General features: G+C 33.4%; 1 protein-coding gene across 3 annotated transcripts in view; it reads right to left on the bottom strand.

Annotated features, from left to right (window-relative positions):
- The window catches only part of Sec24AB (Protein transport protein Sec24AB), a 290512-nt gene that overhangs the window by 117916 nt on the left and 154614 nt on the right, over nucleotides 1-17982 (bottom strand). For all 3 annotated transcript variants that reach the window (XM_090404311.1, XM_090404313.1, XM_090404312.1), the window contains 2 exons: nucleotides 12293-12457; nucleotides 21-76 (listed from right to left, as the gene is read on the bottom strand). In XM_090404311.1, the coding sequence (XP_090260437.1) occupies nucleotides 21-76; nucleotides 12293-12457 (221 nt within the window). The remainder of the gene's footprint in view (nucleotides 1-20; nucleotides 77-12292; nucleotides 12458-17982) is intronic.

Here is a 17982-nt window from a genome sequence, read left to right as displayed (position 1 = left end):
GATAATAAAGTATCACTTACTGCCTTGCATTCCTGTAGATTAACTAACAGGCTATCAGGAGATGGCAAAAAGATATCTGTAAGAAATTCACAATTAATGAGTAACTGACTGTAGCTGATTTTCTGCTTCATTTATCTCTATAAAAGTTTCTAAATAAAAAAAAAGTTTATAGATCAAATAAAACTATAGTTCTGAAGGCAGATGAATTTGAAGAATGAAATTTCTTTTTATAGAAGTGTTATTTTGAAACTTCTAAACTAATAAATTGTTTACATGCTCATTTTATTATGTGATACCTCCAAGCAGTTCAAGAAATTATTGCAAGAAGGCACTACTCCACAATTGCCATTTATACTTCTTAAAACATCAAATATTTCACTGATATTGACTTCCTTAATAGTGAGTTTCCCCCATCCCCTATTCAGCTGTTTCAGGAAACAAATTAAGTAATCAAATTATGTTATACAACTCTGAAAGAATTTCATGACACTCCAAAATTAAACAAGTTTCTATAGCAAAGCTTAAAAACTGGAATGAAATTTCTCTTATGAAAATGGTAGGCTACAATTAAAAGGGAAAAAAAAAGATTTTTCGGCACCATCAAATTTTATAGCAAATGTAACATCTTCATCTCCAAAAAAATCCAGCTATGTCTAAAAACACTAATATATTAAATATAATTTCATGATTAACTTGTTCTTGGAAATTTTTATTTTATTAACCTTTTTAAATATAGCCTACCATTTTGATAAGAGGCGCTCCATAACAGAAAAGCCCACTTATATAAGCTTTGCTATAAACACTTTTATCCAGCAATCAAGTTCACCAATATTAAACAATAAATATGCCTTGACTGACTATAGCGCCTTTATTCATTTTTACAATTTAAATCCTCCACACCAGGAAATACAGCAGTATTTCCTGATGTGTAGAATTCAAATTGTAGTTATTCCCACTCCCAGAAGTTTTATATGTCATAAACCTGGATATATCAACAGACTGAATGCTGGCTATTATTACGCACAAGCTCATCCTTCAAATAGTAAATACTAACTTATATTTCTATTTTTTTTTTTTTTTTTTCAGAAGTTTTTGAAACACAAACTTCGAGTTCCTTGGAATTTTATGAGTAGGGGGATGCAAAAAAAAAACAAGATCACAGAATAACTATGCTCTTCTTTGTTTGTTTCTTTGCCTCCCCATTCTATTTCTATGCTTAATCATTATGCAACACCACTACCGTGAGCTAATATCTACCAAGTATGAAAATTAAAGATAATCCACTAACTTTTTTGTTTTAACTTCATTATCCTTTCCGAATGCAGTCATCTAATCAGCATAACTGAAATGTTGCGTTTTGTTCAGGATATTTGAATTTTACATCTTTGATTATTCATTTTCTCTTATTCAAAATGTTCTAGATTTAATGAAGCATTACATGAATGTTTCAGCAGAGCAAGAATTCTAGTGGATGATAAAAAACATTTTTCACCACTGGTGGGTGGTGTTTAGATTATGAGTAAGCAACTGAAGCTAAAGCCAATTATCCAGAAATCCACTTGCCATGGCTAGCCAAGTTATCAGAAACAAGTAGCGAGTGAATTTTCAGCCTTGATGCATTCAAAATGTACTGCTTTATTTTCTTCACATAATTTACACATTTTTTCCCCCATTTAAAAACATCTGATTCGCTATGAAGTTATCTGATCACAGATGGCCAGCAGTGAATTTTTTTTTCTTTTTTTTCAACCAAAGAGATATTAAATTCATTACATAAAAGTAGTAATTCCTTTGAAGACTGTTTGTCCCTGCCAGAAGTTAGTCTGAATGGAGATAATCTCAAAGATGAATTTCCTGTTATTTCCAAAATGTGAAGTAATTCCTATCTGTGATAACAGGTAGCACCATTTATCTCTCACCATTATAAATTAAAACTTACACTGAGTCTGTGGATTAATTTTGAAATAGACAAGTTTCTCAAACATTTTATTTTTCATAACTTACAAGTTATCACCACTCTTATAAAAATCAGACATACCATTAAATAAAAAATAATTTATCAAGACTGATTTACATTTGTTTCACTGTCAACTAATTCTCCCAAGACCCTCTTTAATCCTTAAGTAGGTATGCATTCAGTTGTAATGTAGTACTGGTGTCAGCTTATTTTCACAATTCGCAACATGAATTAGGTCAGTGTAATTATATACTTGAACATCAAGATAAAAAGGCATTTTAATAGTGTTATTTTAAAAACACTTATCTTGCAAAGACAAGCTGGAGATTGCTAATGTTTCTGCTAATGTAGGTCACATTATTGACATTATAGCATGAAAAGTTATTCTGGCTCCGCTACAAGTGTTGACCTTTATGTTAACTGTTGTGCTCATAAAATCAATTTTCCTAGTGATTATTTTTATGGATAATTTATATAAACTATCATTATGAAAGATAAATGAAAGGAAATGCAAATGACATCTTCAGTTTTGTGAGGCAAAAAACTGAAGACAAATGGTAAGGAACCAGAAAATATTAAAATCATGAGAAAAGAGTTCTGTTGTGTCATCAACTAAAACATGCTTTCAAGACAAACTAGAAGGGATTCAAGCAGTTACACTACAAAGTTACAATCCTGTAAATGTATAAAAATAACCTGGGATCGCTGATTAAAATTCTAGATTACAAGGTTTTTGAAGCTATTTTAAAGTGCAAACATTTAGATTTCATGAAATTTCAATTTTCACAAAAAAAAATGAAGTGACACAGACTTGTCCAGAAATCTATTTTGTAATACAGCCTATTATACAGTGAAATTCAATCCATTCACTGACTTAGAAACTTGTGCATCCAGTAACAGCAGAGCAGTATCAAAATTATATGAAATTTAAAGAATTTGTGTCTGTTACAGCTAATGTTGTTATACAAATATTAGTTAATGAAATCAAGGACTCCATTAGTGAGTCTTCTTCCAGATACTTCTAGATCTTTGAAATGAAGAGAAACTCATACATTATATGAGATACTTACATAAAAAATTGCAAGAAGCATTTGTTTACATAATTCCTTCAAACTCTGCTTCAGTTACTTCAATAGAAGAAAGAGAGAAACGAACAAGTTTGTCTTGTCACGGAAGACTAGTAATTGGTTTGCAAGCAAGTGGAACAGAAGTAGCATGCAACATGCTGGGGAAAAACCATGACTAATGGCAAAATTAAGAAGTGGCATGCAAGATGTTACAAATTGCTGCACATAATTTGAATGCGACTGTTTTAAATTCTATTATTAAAGATATTTTCTTGCTAAAATTGAAACAGTGGCAATATAACACAATGCTACCACAGTGTGTGTGTGGGGGGGGGGGGGGGGCATGCGTGCACATATACAGAGTGATTAAAATTAAGGTATCCTTGTTTAAGGCCTTGTGGAGCATCCACTCAGTGATCCAAAGGCAAAACTTTTCAAGAATACATTGTGTATCATGTGGAAGCAATACCTGAAGGGAAAAAAAGTACTTCAAAAATTCGGCACTAAGGGTGATGTATGATAAACCAAATCTAGATGTAATTTTTGGTGTGTGTAAGGAGGAGAAAAGCGACACAAACATAGCACATTTATATTCACTTCCTTTATGCATTCACAGGCTGTACTGTTCAATGTGCTGCCCTTCCTGGTATGCCACAAACTGCATCTTTTGCACAGTTGTGTTCAATAGCAGAACACAGTTGGATGGGATTGATGTTGCACACATGCTGCATTATTCTGTCCTTTAGCACTGACAAGTTATCAGGATGATCCTGATAAACCCTGTCCTTGAGAAATGCCCAAGAGCCAGAAGTCACGGGGATTCAGATCAGGTGAACAAAGCAGCTATGCAGTGGGAAACACACAGCTGATCACTCTGGCTTCTGTGAAATGTTCTCAAAGAACCTCCTGTATGGATTGACCAATGTGTGGAGGGATCCTAGAAATCCTGCATGAAAATTACTGAGTCCAAGCACAGGCACTGCTGTAGCTAATGCACAGCGAACTTGTTTATCATATTGTGATACCTCTCAACAGTAACTGAGCAAGTCACAGGACCCAACTGCAAATGTCTTCCAAGAAGAATGGTCCAATGAATGCAACGAAATTTGGTGAATTGTATGTGGGTTTTGCATAGCCCATACCCTGCAATTGTGAGTATTCACAGCTTTGTTCAGGTGAAAGTGAGCCTCATCTCCTCACAAAATTATTCATGGCCATGCAATGTCCAACTCCACTTGATCAAGGAAAGTTAAAGCAAATGTCAGTCGACTTTCGGCACAACTCCTGTGTCAGAGTTATCTTGAATGGGAGAAATGCAGAATCTTCCATAGAATTTTCCAGATAGTTGAATGAGACACATCCATGTGTCTTAATACAGAATGTGCACTGCAGGAACCAACACTGTTATTCATGGCCTGCTCCACAACAGCAACGTCATTCATTTATTGTGAACTGATTGGTTTGCAATCTCTGCCAGGTTTAACTCCCAACGATCCTGTCGAGAGTTAAACCTGGTAAAGCACGTGGAGATAGTGGGTCTTGTCGATATTTGTTCACGTGTTAAAATTCATGAAGTGGAGCAACAGCATTGTAATTGTTTAGCTATTACAACTTCACGAGGCACATTGGGGCAAGGTTAGTGCCATCACTGTGAAAGATATTAACAACTAGAATGAAGGGAAAAATCCTGTGTCCATCTTTATAAATCCTCCTGGCAGATACCAAGTTTCGTGATATTCAAATTCTATGCATGTTGTTTACAATGACCCTGGTGTGTGAATTTTGGAACCCCCTAGATATGGCTTCTGCATAATGCACAATGTATTCCTGAAGTTTTGCAGTATTTGGATCACTGGATGATGCTCCACAAGGCCTTAAGCAGGGATACTTTAATTTTGATCACTCTGTATGGATGTGTACACCAAACACACTATCAAGTATTTATATACAGTGCTTTTTTTTTTTTTTTTTCCCAAAACCAAACGAAGAAATGAGCAAAGAATTAACTACAGAGGTAGTGTCAAAGGCTTTTCTTTCAGATGGTGTCGGCATCCAACAGCAAGGAATGACTGACAAATGACGAGTCAAATTGCTAGACGGCTAATCAAAAGAATTACTTCTGTGAAAAGTAGCTAAATTGTCAAAATAAGAGACAGGTGTGCATCATGTAAATGAATTAGAACCCTTGGAGCAGAAAAAAACACTAGAACCACCAGAATTTGGTGGCAGAGGATCATGACCATTGGAAGCCCTCTTGTAGGCTGCCCCCACAACCCAATTAGAAAAGGTGGGTCTTGAAGATGGATGGATGAATGGATGGAGCAGAAAAGATGGGCATGAAGATCTTTAAGGAATGGGCAAACAATGAAGCTACCTATTTTGGCAAAAGTAGACAGAAACAGCTACTGTCTTAAGAAAATTTTCATGCTGCTTATAAGATGGCAAAAAGTCAGTCATTTCATCATTTTCAATTAGAGATTGAGCTACAAGAATGAAATGGGATTGACATAGGTCACATTTCTTCATTCAACTAATTCATATTAACAATCCTGAATCATATTAGTGATGAAATGAGAAAAAAAATTATTATGTTGAACAGTAAAATTTCATTGATGAATTGATCACTTTAAGTAGCAAATCCACTTTAATCACCATACATTCAAACTTATATAGTTTGTGCGACAGTGAAATCTGCTCAGCCATAAATTTGCTTTTGAACTTGATCAAAGTGGAAAGTGTTACTGCATAAGGAATATTTGATTCTCTGCTTACAAAAACATTTCAGAGGTGATAACTTGAATGATGGTGAGATCATCGGGGAATTGAATGCAGTTATTTTTTGAACACTTCTCTCATAAAAACACATACAAATTGCATATCACTTTCCTTTATCTTAGAGATTGTTGCCAATCAAAATTTGGAGTTCACAATGTGCTGAATTTTTTTCTTTTAATTTCTTTCTTTACATCACTAAACATAATAAATATTTGAGGAGAGTTGTATCCTTAAAGTAAGGAAACAGATAATAATTGTAAAAGTGATGGGTGATTTCCCTAGAGAACAACATCGGTCAGTGAGGGATGAACTGAAGAGTGGGATAAAATTGTGCGATGTAAAAAAAGAGCATCGGGAGATGTTTCTAGAATATGCATTTAGAATGACACTGATCTAAATGTAAACTTAAATGACATTGCTGTCAATATCATTCCTAATTTTTCTGATTGGCTTTAAGGAGAGCATAGAAATAGCATATATTTCAGTAGTTTTGGGGCTGCCTTATGTGTGAGGAATTATTTGCACATGGATTTCAGTTAATCATTTGCTAAACATAAGTTGAACGAGTGACGTATCAGAAGCTAAGACGTTTTGTATGGTGTCTCTACACAAAGAAGGCCAAATTCAACAGTTTATAGCTAAGGAATTGAAATGTTCTCAAGCAAGTAGGAGTATTGAGAAATACTCTACTCACACTTGCAAAATAATCACTGCAATAGCAGTCAAAAGATAATAACTACATCAAAAGATGAAAGGTTATTGAAGAATATCATGAAGAAAAACCACTTCTGAAGTGTAAAGTATTTTCACGAGAGATGAAAAGAACTAGGTGTGAATATGTCTAAATCTATTATGCTGAGACGACTTCACAAATTGAGTTTAAATTTGAAATTGAAATCAAGCAATTTGAGATCAGTTTGAAATGCATTTGGAATTTTCTATATCATGAAGACAGTTCACAGATTCTAATTTTACAAATAAAATTCTCCTCAAAAAAAAGTTGCAACAAACATGCCATATATACAGCATATTTTCATAAACATGTACTTGTCTGATGTGTAAGGGACAACGTATGGAAGCGAGTTCCTTCTGTGAAGTGAAACACATGCAAGACACAGCCTGATGTGAACATGATAACATGTAGCCAGATATTATTTTATACTGGATTAACAATCTAATCAAGAACTTTTGAGCTTTCTTCATTATAGGTTTAGCTGGTCACTCACTTTCACACACACAGTAATGTACCGTTTATCTGACCTTTCAATTATCATAAGGGCAAGGTCTGATAACTGAAGGGTAGGATAATTGAAGTACATTTACATGTGCTCTACCACAAGTTGTCTGGCATGCAAGGGTCATTTAACCACCCAACTGGTCATGACGTGCATACATATCTAGTGGATGGGAATTGCATATTACACTGAAATATACGATGGATACGAAGTGTATAAGGAGTGGTGTATTTGATCCATATTGATATTGATGTGGTTAATTGAAGGATTGTTGTTTTGAAAGTGAGAATGCAAATTTTTTGCATTCTGACTTTCAATTTCATGCAAATGTTTTGAAGGAATGATCTGTATGCTGCTTTTCTTTTAAAGAATTTTCTATAACCATTCAGAATTTTGAATGATTCTTACTTCAATCAGGAATACTTATCAATAAATCAGATACAAAAAGCTATCAAAAATCAGAAATACAAAAAATCAACTGGAGAAGTTGATATTTGAACAGAAATGATTAAAATAAGGGAGTATAAGAATTTTATAGTAACTGCACTGCATAAATCAGAAGTTATAGCTGACAGTAAAGTTCCAGATGATGGAGTAGAGCTCTCATTGTATCCACTTATACAAAGGGAAATAGAAGTGAATACAAGAATTAAAGGAATTTCTCTATTTGCACCATGTATGATTTATGCAAGCACACTACAAAAGAGGCTAAGAAAAATTGTGGAAGGAAAACTTAAGAGAAAATAAGCTGAGTTCAGGCCAAAAAGAGGTTGTCAGGAACAGATTTTCACTTTGAGACTGTTTTGTCTTAAAGTTGTCTTAAAGTGAAAATCTGAATATAACAAGGATCTGTACTTAAGTTTTGTAGATCTGGAAAAGAGACATAAGGTGCCAAGAGAAAAGCTGATAAAAAAAAAAATAGTTATATGATGTAAACAGGAAATTATATAGAGAAATGCAGTCTATATTTAAGTTGTAATTCAATAGTCAGAATTGATGAAGGGTTACAGGAAGATGGTTTGATGTTAAATTAGACATGAAACAAAGGTACATACAACATTTTCTGTTGTTCATCATCTATACAGAACACATTATGAAGGAAAATGAAATTAGGCCATATATCAAAATTCCAGATGTTGATCTCAGCTCTTTACTTTATGCAGATAATGTTATACTCCTAAATAATCTAGTACAAGTCTGCTTGATTCCCTAAGTAAAGTGAATAACTACTATATTAAATCTGGCATGAAAATCAGCAATAAAAAGACATTCTTATTCAAAGAATATCTGAATGGAGAACCTACAGAACAAGTAAAATTTTCAGCTATTTAAATACTATTTTTAGTGAAGATGGAAAATTAAATATGGAAATAGGCAACCGAATTAGCAAAACTTGTACAACTGGAAATTTACAGAATAAATTTAGATAGAAAAAGAGAGAAATTAGTCGAAACACAAAACTAGTTGTATATAAGATGGATCTGAGAGCTAGGTTATAAAAAAAACACTTGATCAGAATTCACAGACCACGGATATGAAAATTCTGAGAAAAACTAGTGCAGTGAACAGATGGAATCAGTTGCAGAATCATATTAAAAATGAGAATATTAAGAAGAAACTTGTCATTGTCAGCAGTGGAAGAATCTCAGATTGGTATGATCATGTAAATAGAATGGGATAGAAGAGATTAGGAAAATAAGTGTTTTTTATTTAAGGATGGCAGAAAAAAGACCCAGAGTCTAGGTGAACTGATAAAGTAAGAAATGTAGTAGAAGACTAAAATATAAGATTTCATGATATTGGAATCCTGACAAATAACAGATTAATTTAGGAAAATTGTCGATAAGAAGTTAGTAATGATGACGTTTCATGTTGCACCATCATAATATCCTGCTACAAAGGTACATATCTGGAATTTGACGATGGCAGATAACATACTAATTTGAAGGAAATTTGTTGAGAGGAATAATAATATAAACTTTTCATGTAGCCCATTTAATATTCTACACATCCTATCCTGTGAGGGTACATATTCAAGAATCTGATGATACTTGAGAGGTACTTGAGAAAAGGCTAGGGAAAATTGTGGAAAGGAAACTTGAAGCCAAAGCAATAACTACTATATTAAATCTGGCATGAAAATCATGCTAGACACTAATATTTAACCAAAGACTGGTTAAATATTAGTGTCTGGCATGAAGATGTGAGAGTGCTGGGAAAGATTCAGAAAATATAAGGTCAGACAATATTGGAGTCCTAACAGATTAATTAACAGATCACAGATCAATAGCAAATTAGTAATGATATCAAATTTCATGAGGTGCTGTTCATAACATTCTGTACACCCCCCCCCCCCCCTTTTAGGAGACATATCAGGAATTTGATGGTGATATAATAAGAATTAACACCAAAGTAGATATGAGCATGGGACAAAGTACTGTCAGCCAGTCTTGTGTGCAAGCATGTTTGCTTGTTAGTTTTGAAAAAGTCAAAACCAACTGTTCATGGTGGGATGGAGGGACTACCACTTCTACAAGGAATAACTTACATTTCAGTTTCAGTGAGAAAGTCCTAGAAAAGGTACCTTAAGCAAGACAAATAGCCAGAGTCAGTTAAATACAAAAATATGCCTACAAAATAAAGTTTTTTTTGTTTGTTTTTTTCAGTCTCAGATACAAGGAATAGATAGGAAAAGTAAAAGTAATTAATCCATATTACAAAAAAGGATAACTTACATTCATGTATAAATGTTCAGACCCCCCCCCCCCCGAGACACACAACAAATAAAACAAAACATTTCTCCCTGTTATACATTGATACCAATGGCACACAATTCTAGGCTAATGTCTGAACAACTTTGAAATATCTTAATGAACTGAAATCTCTCACATTTTTGACAAAGGAAGCTTTTTAACAATATAGTGTCTCAAAACATTCATGTCAGGCCGTGTTTAGTACATATGCCTCTTCTGATGGGAGCTCACTTCATGTAACATCCTTTCTGCACCGGTTGGCAATTGTTACTTGCACATTTGCCAATACATACAGGCACCAGTTTCAAATATTTTGGATAGAATTTTTATTTAAATCTAATATTTATGAACTGTCTTCACAGTATAGAAAATATCTCAAAAGTAATGTTTTCTTATTCTTTCAAGTTTACACACACACTTCTCCTTTAAAAAATGTTATTACATAAATAGGTTGGTTTTTATGCCTAGTATAAATAAATATCTAGAAATATTTTGATTTTGTGATTATACCATGGTGCCTTATCTACAAAAAAGAAAACAAAGATGCTTACTAGTTCCCTCCCACATCTCTAGGAAAACAGAATTACACTTGATCATATGGTAGTGTGATAAACGACTGAGCTATATTTTCTGAATGTGTGTTCAAAGTATCAATTAATTCTTTGAACTTGCAATTACTTTATATACTGGTGCTTAATATCACTGTTTACATAATGAAACAGTTTTCATTCTTATTTTTTCTCCAATTAATTCATCAAAAATAAATCAAACAGTATACAGAAAACCACAACTGTTCCTTTCAGAAAATGAGGAATCTTTTTTTAATATAATTTATAAAAGAAAATTCAAAATCCTGTAATATAAAATTTTTCATATATATCAGTCTCAAAGTCTCTGGATACATCACCAGGTTTAAAATACAGATTTTGCATACAGCATCACGATTTTTTTTATTTTTTTATTTCACCCTTTTACCTTAGGTGGTTTTCAAACACAAAATAAGTCTTGCTAATTTTTCAGGATCAGGCAGACTTTTTCTTCTATTTCTTTGAAATAAAAGCTGGAAGTCTTTTTCTTTCTTAAGATTAAAGAAAGGAATAGATGTGAGGTCAATGAAAATTTTCCTTTATCCATTATTTTGAAATATCTTTTTTTTAGGGTATTTTACTGTATTTCCTGCTGCAGTAAAACCTCCACTTTGTGTTGTGTGTGTGCTATGCAGTGTAGTAGTGATAGTGTTGTAAGGGAATTTATTCACTATACGATTTATTCACAACCCTCTTATTTTTAACTGAAACTCTTCATAAATGTGAACATGCATAATAGAATTTACAGAATGACAAGTAATTATTTTCCTATCACAGGTCTCATAACTTGAGGACACTACACAAAAATCACCTTCAAGGGGTCTAAGGACTCATCACTATACACAAACTACCATCTACACACAACTCCACTATTTATACTAATGATACATTCTGTTCATAAGTTGCATATGTACTAAGGCCTGTATGCAGGATGAAAAACCCAAGTTTCCAGGAGGGAAAAACTCTGCTACCTCTATATGAGATCAGCTTAATCACCTTCACAGAAAAAACCCCATATAGATTCATGCACCCACCAGATGACAAACTTGAGCAAAATGATTTGTTGCATCCTGTCATGAGGCAAGATGTAATAAATGTATAGTTGCATACAATGCAACCATACAATCTGTCAAGTGTTGATGATATGCACTTCTTAATATGAACATATTAAGAAGTGCATGCCTAAAGTAGATGGATCTTAAGAGATCAAAAAAGGTAATTACTATTTCAATCTTTCAAGGAAGTCCCATGAGGGTTAGCTGTTGTGATGTGCCTCTCCAAAACCTGTGTGGCTGAGATGACACTTCTCTTCTCGGTGAAATTTGGATAATATCTAATATCCACCATTAAGAAACTTAACTTGGTTACTACTTGTTTGATTCTTGATCTTGATATTTACAGATTTTCCTTCCTGCAAAATATTCAATCCCAAATTTCTGCAAAAACATGTATCATGGCCACAATAAACACAGTAATACAATTTCTGATTATTGTATATAATCAGAAATTGTACAAAATAATCACAAAATACAATGTGAATATTTTGCCTGAAAAGTTAGAAAATCATTATCCTTGGGAGTGAATCTGTTCCTAGAAGAGATAAGACAAATATGGCATACTGAATATAAAACTTTTTCTCTTTGCCAACAGCTGCTATGAGGAAATGTAAATCTGTTTGTGCATTTTCTTAATTTCCTAGAAAACAGACCAATTCTGCAGCCAACTGGAAAAATATTTCTACAGTTGGCATGTGACCTTCATATTGTCGACATTGGAGTATGGTGGTCAGTGTCAGCACTGACCACCATACTCAAGATAATAAATTTAAATATTTTAATACAAATTTTCTTGCAATGAGCATTCAAAGTATATTCATTACCCAAATGACAACTATATAAATAATATATATGTTACTGACCTTCTATATCAGATACAATTAGCATATGAGGTTGATTAAGACCTTCCCCAAGATTATAAAAATGAACACTTCCATCAAATGTGATAAAACCTATTTGTGTCCTTGCATCTCCTGGTAGATTATCAATTTCTGTTAGCAGAGCATTGCAAAATGATTCAAGATATCCTGTAATGAAATGCAAAATGATTTCAATGATACTGCAGTTATAGCAAATATGCATCCAGACATTAAACAATTGCCAGCAAACCTGTACAAAGGCAAACTGAAAATTAGTATACTTGCCTTGGAAGTTTTTCCACTTGGGTATACTATAAATTAAGGATACCAAGAAATTATATACTTGATTTAATCCTTTATCCAAGTGTAATCAAACAAAGTTTGCGTCTGAAGTATTTTCAGGATTGGGACAACTTGAGTATACTAAGGCAAGTGGATGTGAAGTAATGACTTCACATCACTTGCCTTAGTATCCCATAATACAAAGCACATATCCTTGCAGACATGTATAATGTTATGCATTATGGGAAGGGTCACTACCTAGATTGGTTTCAACCTTTATTGAGATCAGTGGGAGCCAGATCCAGAGGCGATATAAGGTTGAATCCTTAGTATTGCCTAAGGTTTACAGAAGTCATATTTTTATATACGAGTAGCCAAAAGGTGTCACACCTTATTATTGAAATACTGTGGATTAGAGATAATTGTTAGAAGTTTTTCCACTTGGTTATACTATAAATTAAAGAACTTCGGACACAAACTTTGTTTGCTTGCACTTGGAAAAATGATTAAACCAAGTATATAATTTCTTGGTATCTTTAATTTATAGTATACTTACCTATGAATAAAATCCAAAAATAATTAAACCAAGTCAAACCAAAATACTAGTTACTTATAGTCGTTGTGAAAAATGCATTCTGAATCAATGTGTATACAATGAACAAAATTAAGTTTAATTTTAGGTTAAAGTTCAATTTAATTTTTAGAAAAATGCATAGTTTGACTTTTCTAAAATATAATATAATATTTCTGTCTTTACTTCAGAGTGCTAGTAATATTCATGAATGTGGCTTTTCAAGGGGCCTAATAAATAGTTACTTGAAGTTAAATGGAAACTATAGATAGGTACAGTATCACTGTCCAACCGAAATTAGATATTTCATGAACAGCTGGATGGAGAAGTACAGTGTCTTGTCTAGTATCATTCTGAAAGAAGTGTGTCTGATGAATTCAGGTTGTCATTTTCTTGCACAAGATTTCAAACTTTCTCAGTGAATTGTTATGATTCCATTCTTTGGATTAGAGCTTAGTTTGGTTATTCACATGGCAATGTACTGTGCATTATCAGCATAATAACACTTTAAAAATAATGAGGAGGAATCATTTGCGATATGTAGACATTAAAGACTAGACACTTTCCATTTCACATACACTGGGCATTATAATAAAAGAAATAATGTCTATATGAATGATTATTCAACTATAGTATTATATTAGTCATTTCTTAAAAGTACAACAAATGACTAAAAAAAATTCAAACTTCATGCGTTGTGTTAAAAATAATGAGATAAACACAAAGCACTGTTATATAATAAATGCAATACACATTTTCAATACTGTGGCTATAATCTCTATAAAGAGAAATGATGCATTTCCAATCTCTCAATTATTAATTCCAGAAAACGAGTGGACATGGCTAGAGAATTCATACAGAATAGCCTAATTTATTAGATACTGCATGATGACTTGTTATGTGCATATCAATTATAATAGAATGTTTTGGATAGGAAGATATACAGTAATCAGATTAGCTCACAGAATGGAAAAGATTGAGGAAACAAATTAGGTAATGACACAAAAACTGAACAATTTAATCAACTAAATATTTGACCAGCTTGAATCTGTCACTTCTTGTGCAACTATCCATATATTGTCACTTAACACACATATCTGAGTAGTGTAAATATGTTTCATTCATATAACCTACTTTTCCAGTAATTACACAGTCCAACAGAATTTTTGCTAACTTCTATATGAGACTTGTTTTTTACTAATTCGGGTGTGCTGATTTCAAATATCAAACCCATTTTTCTCTATCACGGCAGGTTTTGCCTCTATGGCATTTTCTTTTTGCTAATTTGTAAGTTTTTGATAGTTTTAAGGAGGCAGTACTATTTAGAGGATCAAAAAAATCGATTTTATTAATATTCTTTTCTGAAAGTATGTACTTTTAAAAATCTGTTCCTAACTTTTTATCAAGAAATTCGAAAAATTCCCGAAGATATAGCCTATTATTCAAAGCAGTGCGCAGATCAGAATCAGAGCGCTCACCGCTCTCCCTTGTTAGTAAACGAATAAATGCATAAGAACCTGCAACGGCACGTATTGGCGCTTTGAATGTGAGAGAGGCCGATAATTAGATGCATAACTAATTAACAATATTCATTAAAAATTACAATTTTACTTACACATGAGTTTCAGGGAATAAATTTTTGTCTGTAGCAATTTCTGCTGTGTGTTCTGTTTTGGCAATCCCTTTGAATACTCCAACAGTAGTCGGCCATCATGTGAGAATCCCATCTTCCATAGTTTTTAAGCCTTGATGAAATCTTTTGCCTTGTTCATCGCTTACAGCACCTAAATTCTCAGGAAATCTATCAAGATGACTGTATAGGAAATGAAGCTTTATGCTCATGTTGCAACCTAGGCGCTGGAAATTTTCAAGGATTGTTTCCCCTAGATCTTTGTAATTGCATGCTTTTTTGTTTCCAAGAAAATTATTCGCAACCATCATAAATGAAGTCCAGGCCTCTTTCTCAATTTCGTTCATAGAGTTGATGAAATTTGGGTCTCTCATTAAAGTTCTAATTTGCGGTCCATCAAATACACCGGCTTTAATTTTTTCATAACTAAGTCGTGGAAATTTTTCACATATATGTATTGGAAACAGTCACCTTGTAAATCTAAAGCTTTAACATACTGCTTCATAAGACCTAGTTTGATGTGTAGAGGTGGAAAAATGATTTTTTCTCTGTCGATTAAAGGTTGATTTATAACATTCTGTTCTCCAAAATTTAAGGATATTTTAAGAGGCCAATGTTTCTGACTCCAGTGTTGGTTTCTAGCTCGACTATCCCAGAAGCACAGAAAACACGGAAACTTTGTATATCCTCTTTGAAAGCCAAGTAAAAAGTTCACCATTTTAAGATCAACACAGATGATCCAGTTATGGTCTGTATATTTTAATAACTTCAGAACCTTTTTAATGTCCTCATATGTTTCCTTTAAGTGTTTCCTTCCTTTAAATGAGTGGCGTTTATTTATCGACAGTTCAAGCAGAAGTCCCATTGTGTAGTAAGACACACTTGAGACTTCTGCTTGAACTGTCGATAAATAAACGCCATTCATTTGGATGATATTGTACAACACTCATTTCAGTTAGTAAACCTGACACATTGTTACAGTAAACAAACCCACACTCGTGTTTAAAATATTGTACAAGATTACTTTCTCTGCTACGATAAAAAGTTATCTTTGTATCTTGCTCTGATAAGTTTTTTTCATTTAATCTTGAAGCTAACAATTCCGATGATTCCTTTGATAGGCCCAAATCTCTTACTAAGTCATTCAATTCCGCTCGAGTAACGTTGCGGTCCGGAACTAGAAATTAAATTTTCATTGTCTAAATTAACATCCGGGTCTTGCTCCTCAAGAACATCTGGCATATCGTGATCATGCTCGTTCTCAAGTAAAGGAAGTCCTTTATAAATTGGCATGGCTATTTCATTGGAATGAGCAACTGGCCGAATTGCTCGGTCAAGATTTGGATACACAATTTTTTTCTTATTCTTCTTATTATAACCAGAAGTCTGAACTAAACAAAAATAGCAATCATCTACGTGATTTTTCGGTTCACGCCAAATCACTAGAATGCCAAAAGCTAATTTTTGGCGTTTTTTCCTTGCTCCACTGTCATAAATTTTCTACACGACTTACACACTTTATTTGGAGCCCATGAATTGTCCTGATCTGCAAGTTTTACATCAAAGTATGCAAATTACACTTTCTTAATGAAATCAGTGATATTTGTCCTTTGACTGGGAACAGTAAAGCTGCCACAAATGCAGCAGAAGGAATCTACACTATTGACACATTTTCGAGTAGTAGACATGATGTATTTTCTTCACTGCCGACTAACATGCAATTAACAAGACAAAAAAAAACCAGAGACTTTATTGAAACATTATAAGCGCTCATCATACTTTCACGATCGATTAACAATTGACTGATTTCGATTGTTCTTTGTCTGCTATGACGCATATAGCATTCATTTGTTTTAGGCAGTTGTCATCGCCTACTTTTCATCACCTAAATGTATTAGGTCGGTTATTGGCCTCTCTCGCATTCAAAGCGCCAGTACGTGCCATTGCATATTCTTACGCATTTATTCGTTTACTAACAAGCGAGAGCGGTGGGTGCTCCGATTCTGATCTGTGCACTGCTTTGAATAATAGGCTATATCTTCGAGAATTTTTCGAATTTCTTGATAAAAAGTTAGGAACAGATTTTTAAAAGTACATACTTTCAGAATAGAATATTAAAAAATCGATTTTTTTTGATCCTCTAAATAGTACTGCCTCCTTAAAACTATCAAAAACTTACAAATTAGCAAAAAGAAAATGCCATAGAGGGAAAAACCTGATGTGACAGAGAAAAATGGGTTTGATATTTGAAATCAGCACACCCAAATTAGCAAAAAACAAGTGTCGCATCATAATCAGCAGAAAAAAACCTTTTTTTTTTTTGTTGACCAATGTTATCAATTCTTCTTAGGTGGCATCTTCGTATTGAAGGTTCACCACGTGGATTTTCACTCTATTTTCTGCCATTCTTTTGATGTTGCCATATAATTTAGTTTTCGTCCATTCTAGATCATCATCTATCCATCTTCTCCTTGTTCCCTCGATCTTTCCTTCTAAAATTACCTTACTCAATTCTCCAGCTGACCCTCTCATTATGTGTCCAGCCATCCTCATCTTCCCATTCATGTCTCTGATAGTTGGTTCTTCATGTTCATCATTCGAAGCACCTCTACATTTGTTATTTTATCTCTCGATGAAATTTTGAGGGTCCTTCTATAGTACCACAACTTGGATGCTTGTATTCTTCTCATTGTCCATTTATCTAATATCCAGTTTTCACATCCATAATTTAAGACTGACCACAAATATGTTTTGATTATTCTTAGTTTTGTTTTACTGTCAATATCATTATTCCAGAAGGTTGCTTTTATCATTTGAATTCTGGTTTGTATTTCTTCTTTCTTTTGCTCCAGTCTCTGTGAATATGCATCTGAGGTAATATGTTTCGCCTTGTATGTTATGACCTAACACTTCTAGTTTGCTTTTTATAGTACTTCCTTTATTTATTATCATGTGTTTGGTCTTTTTAAGGTTTAATTCTATTCTATGATCCTTTCCATTTTGGATCATCTTGGTTAGCATTCCATTCAATCCTGTATTTGAATCAGCTATGAACACAGTATCATCAGTATGTCTTATATTATTTACATATTTTCCACTGATCTTGATTCCTATTTCCATTTCCTCTATGTACTTCATTAGGTGTTCATTATAGATGTTAAATAGTATTGGGGAGATTATGCATCCGTCTTACTCCTCTTTTAATGTCCA

This window comes from Typopeltis vanoorti, chromosome 14 (genome assembly GCF_054136105.1).
Source record: "Typopeltis vanoorti isolate ZY-2024b chromosome 14, IOZ_Tvanoo_1.0, whole genome shotgun sequence".
Taxonomy (NCBI): Eukaryota; Metazoa; Arthropoda; class Arachnida; order Uropygi; family Thelyphonidae; genus Typopeltis; species Typopeltis vanoorti.
This window is presented reverse-complemented; position numbering and strand designations above follow the sequence as displayed.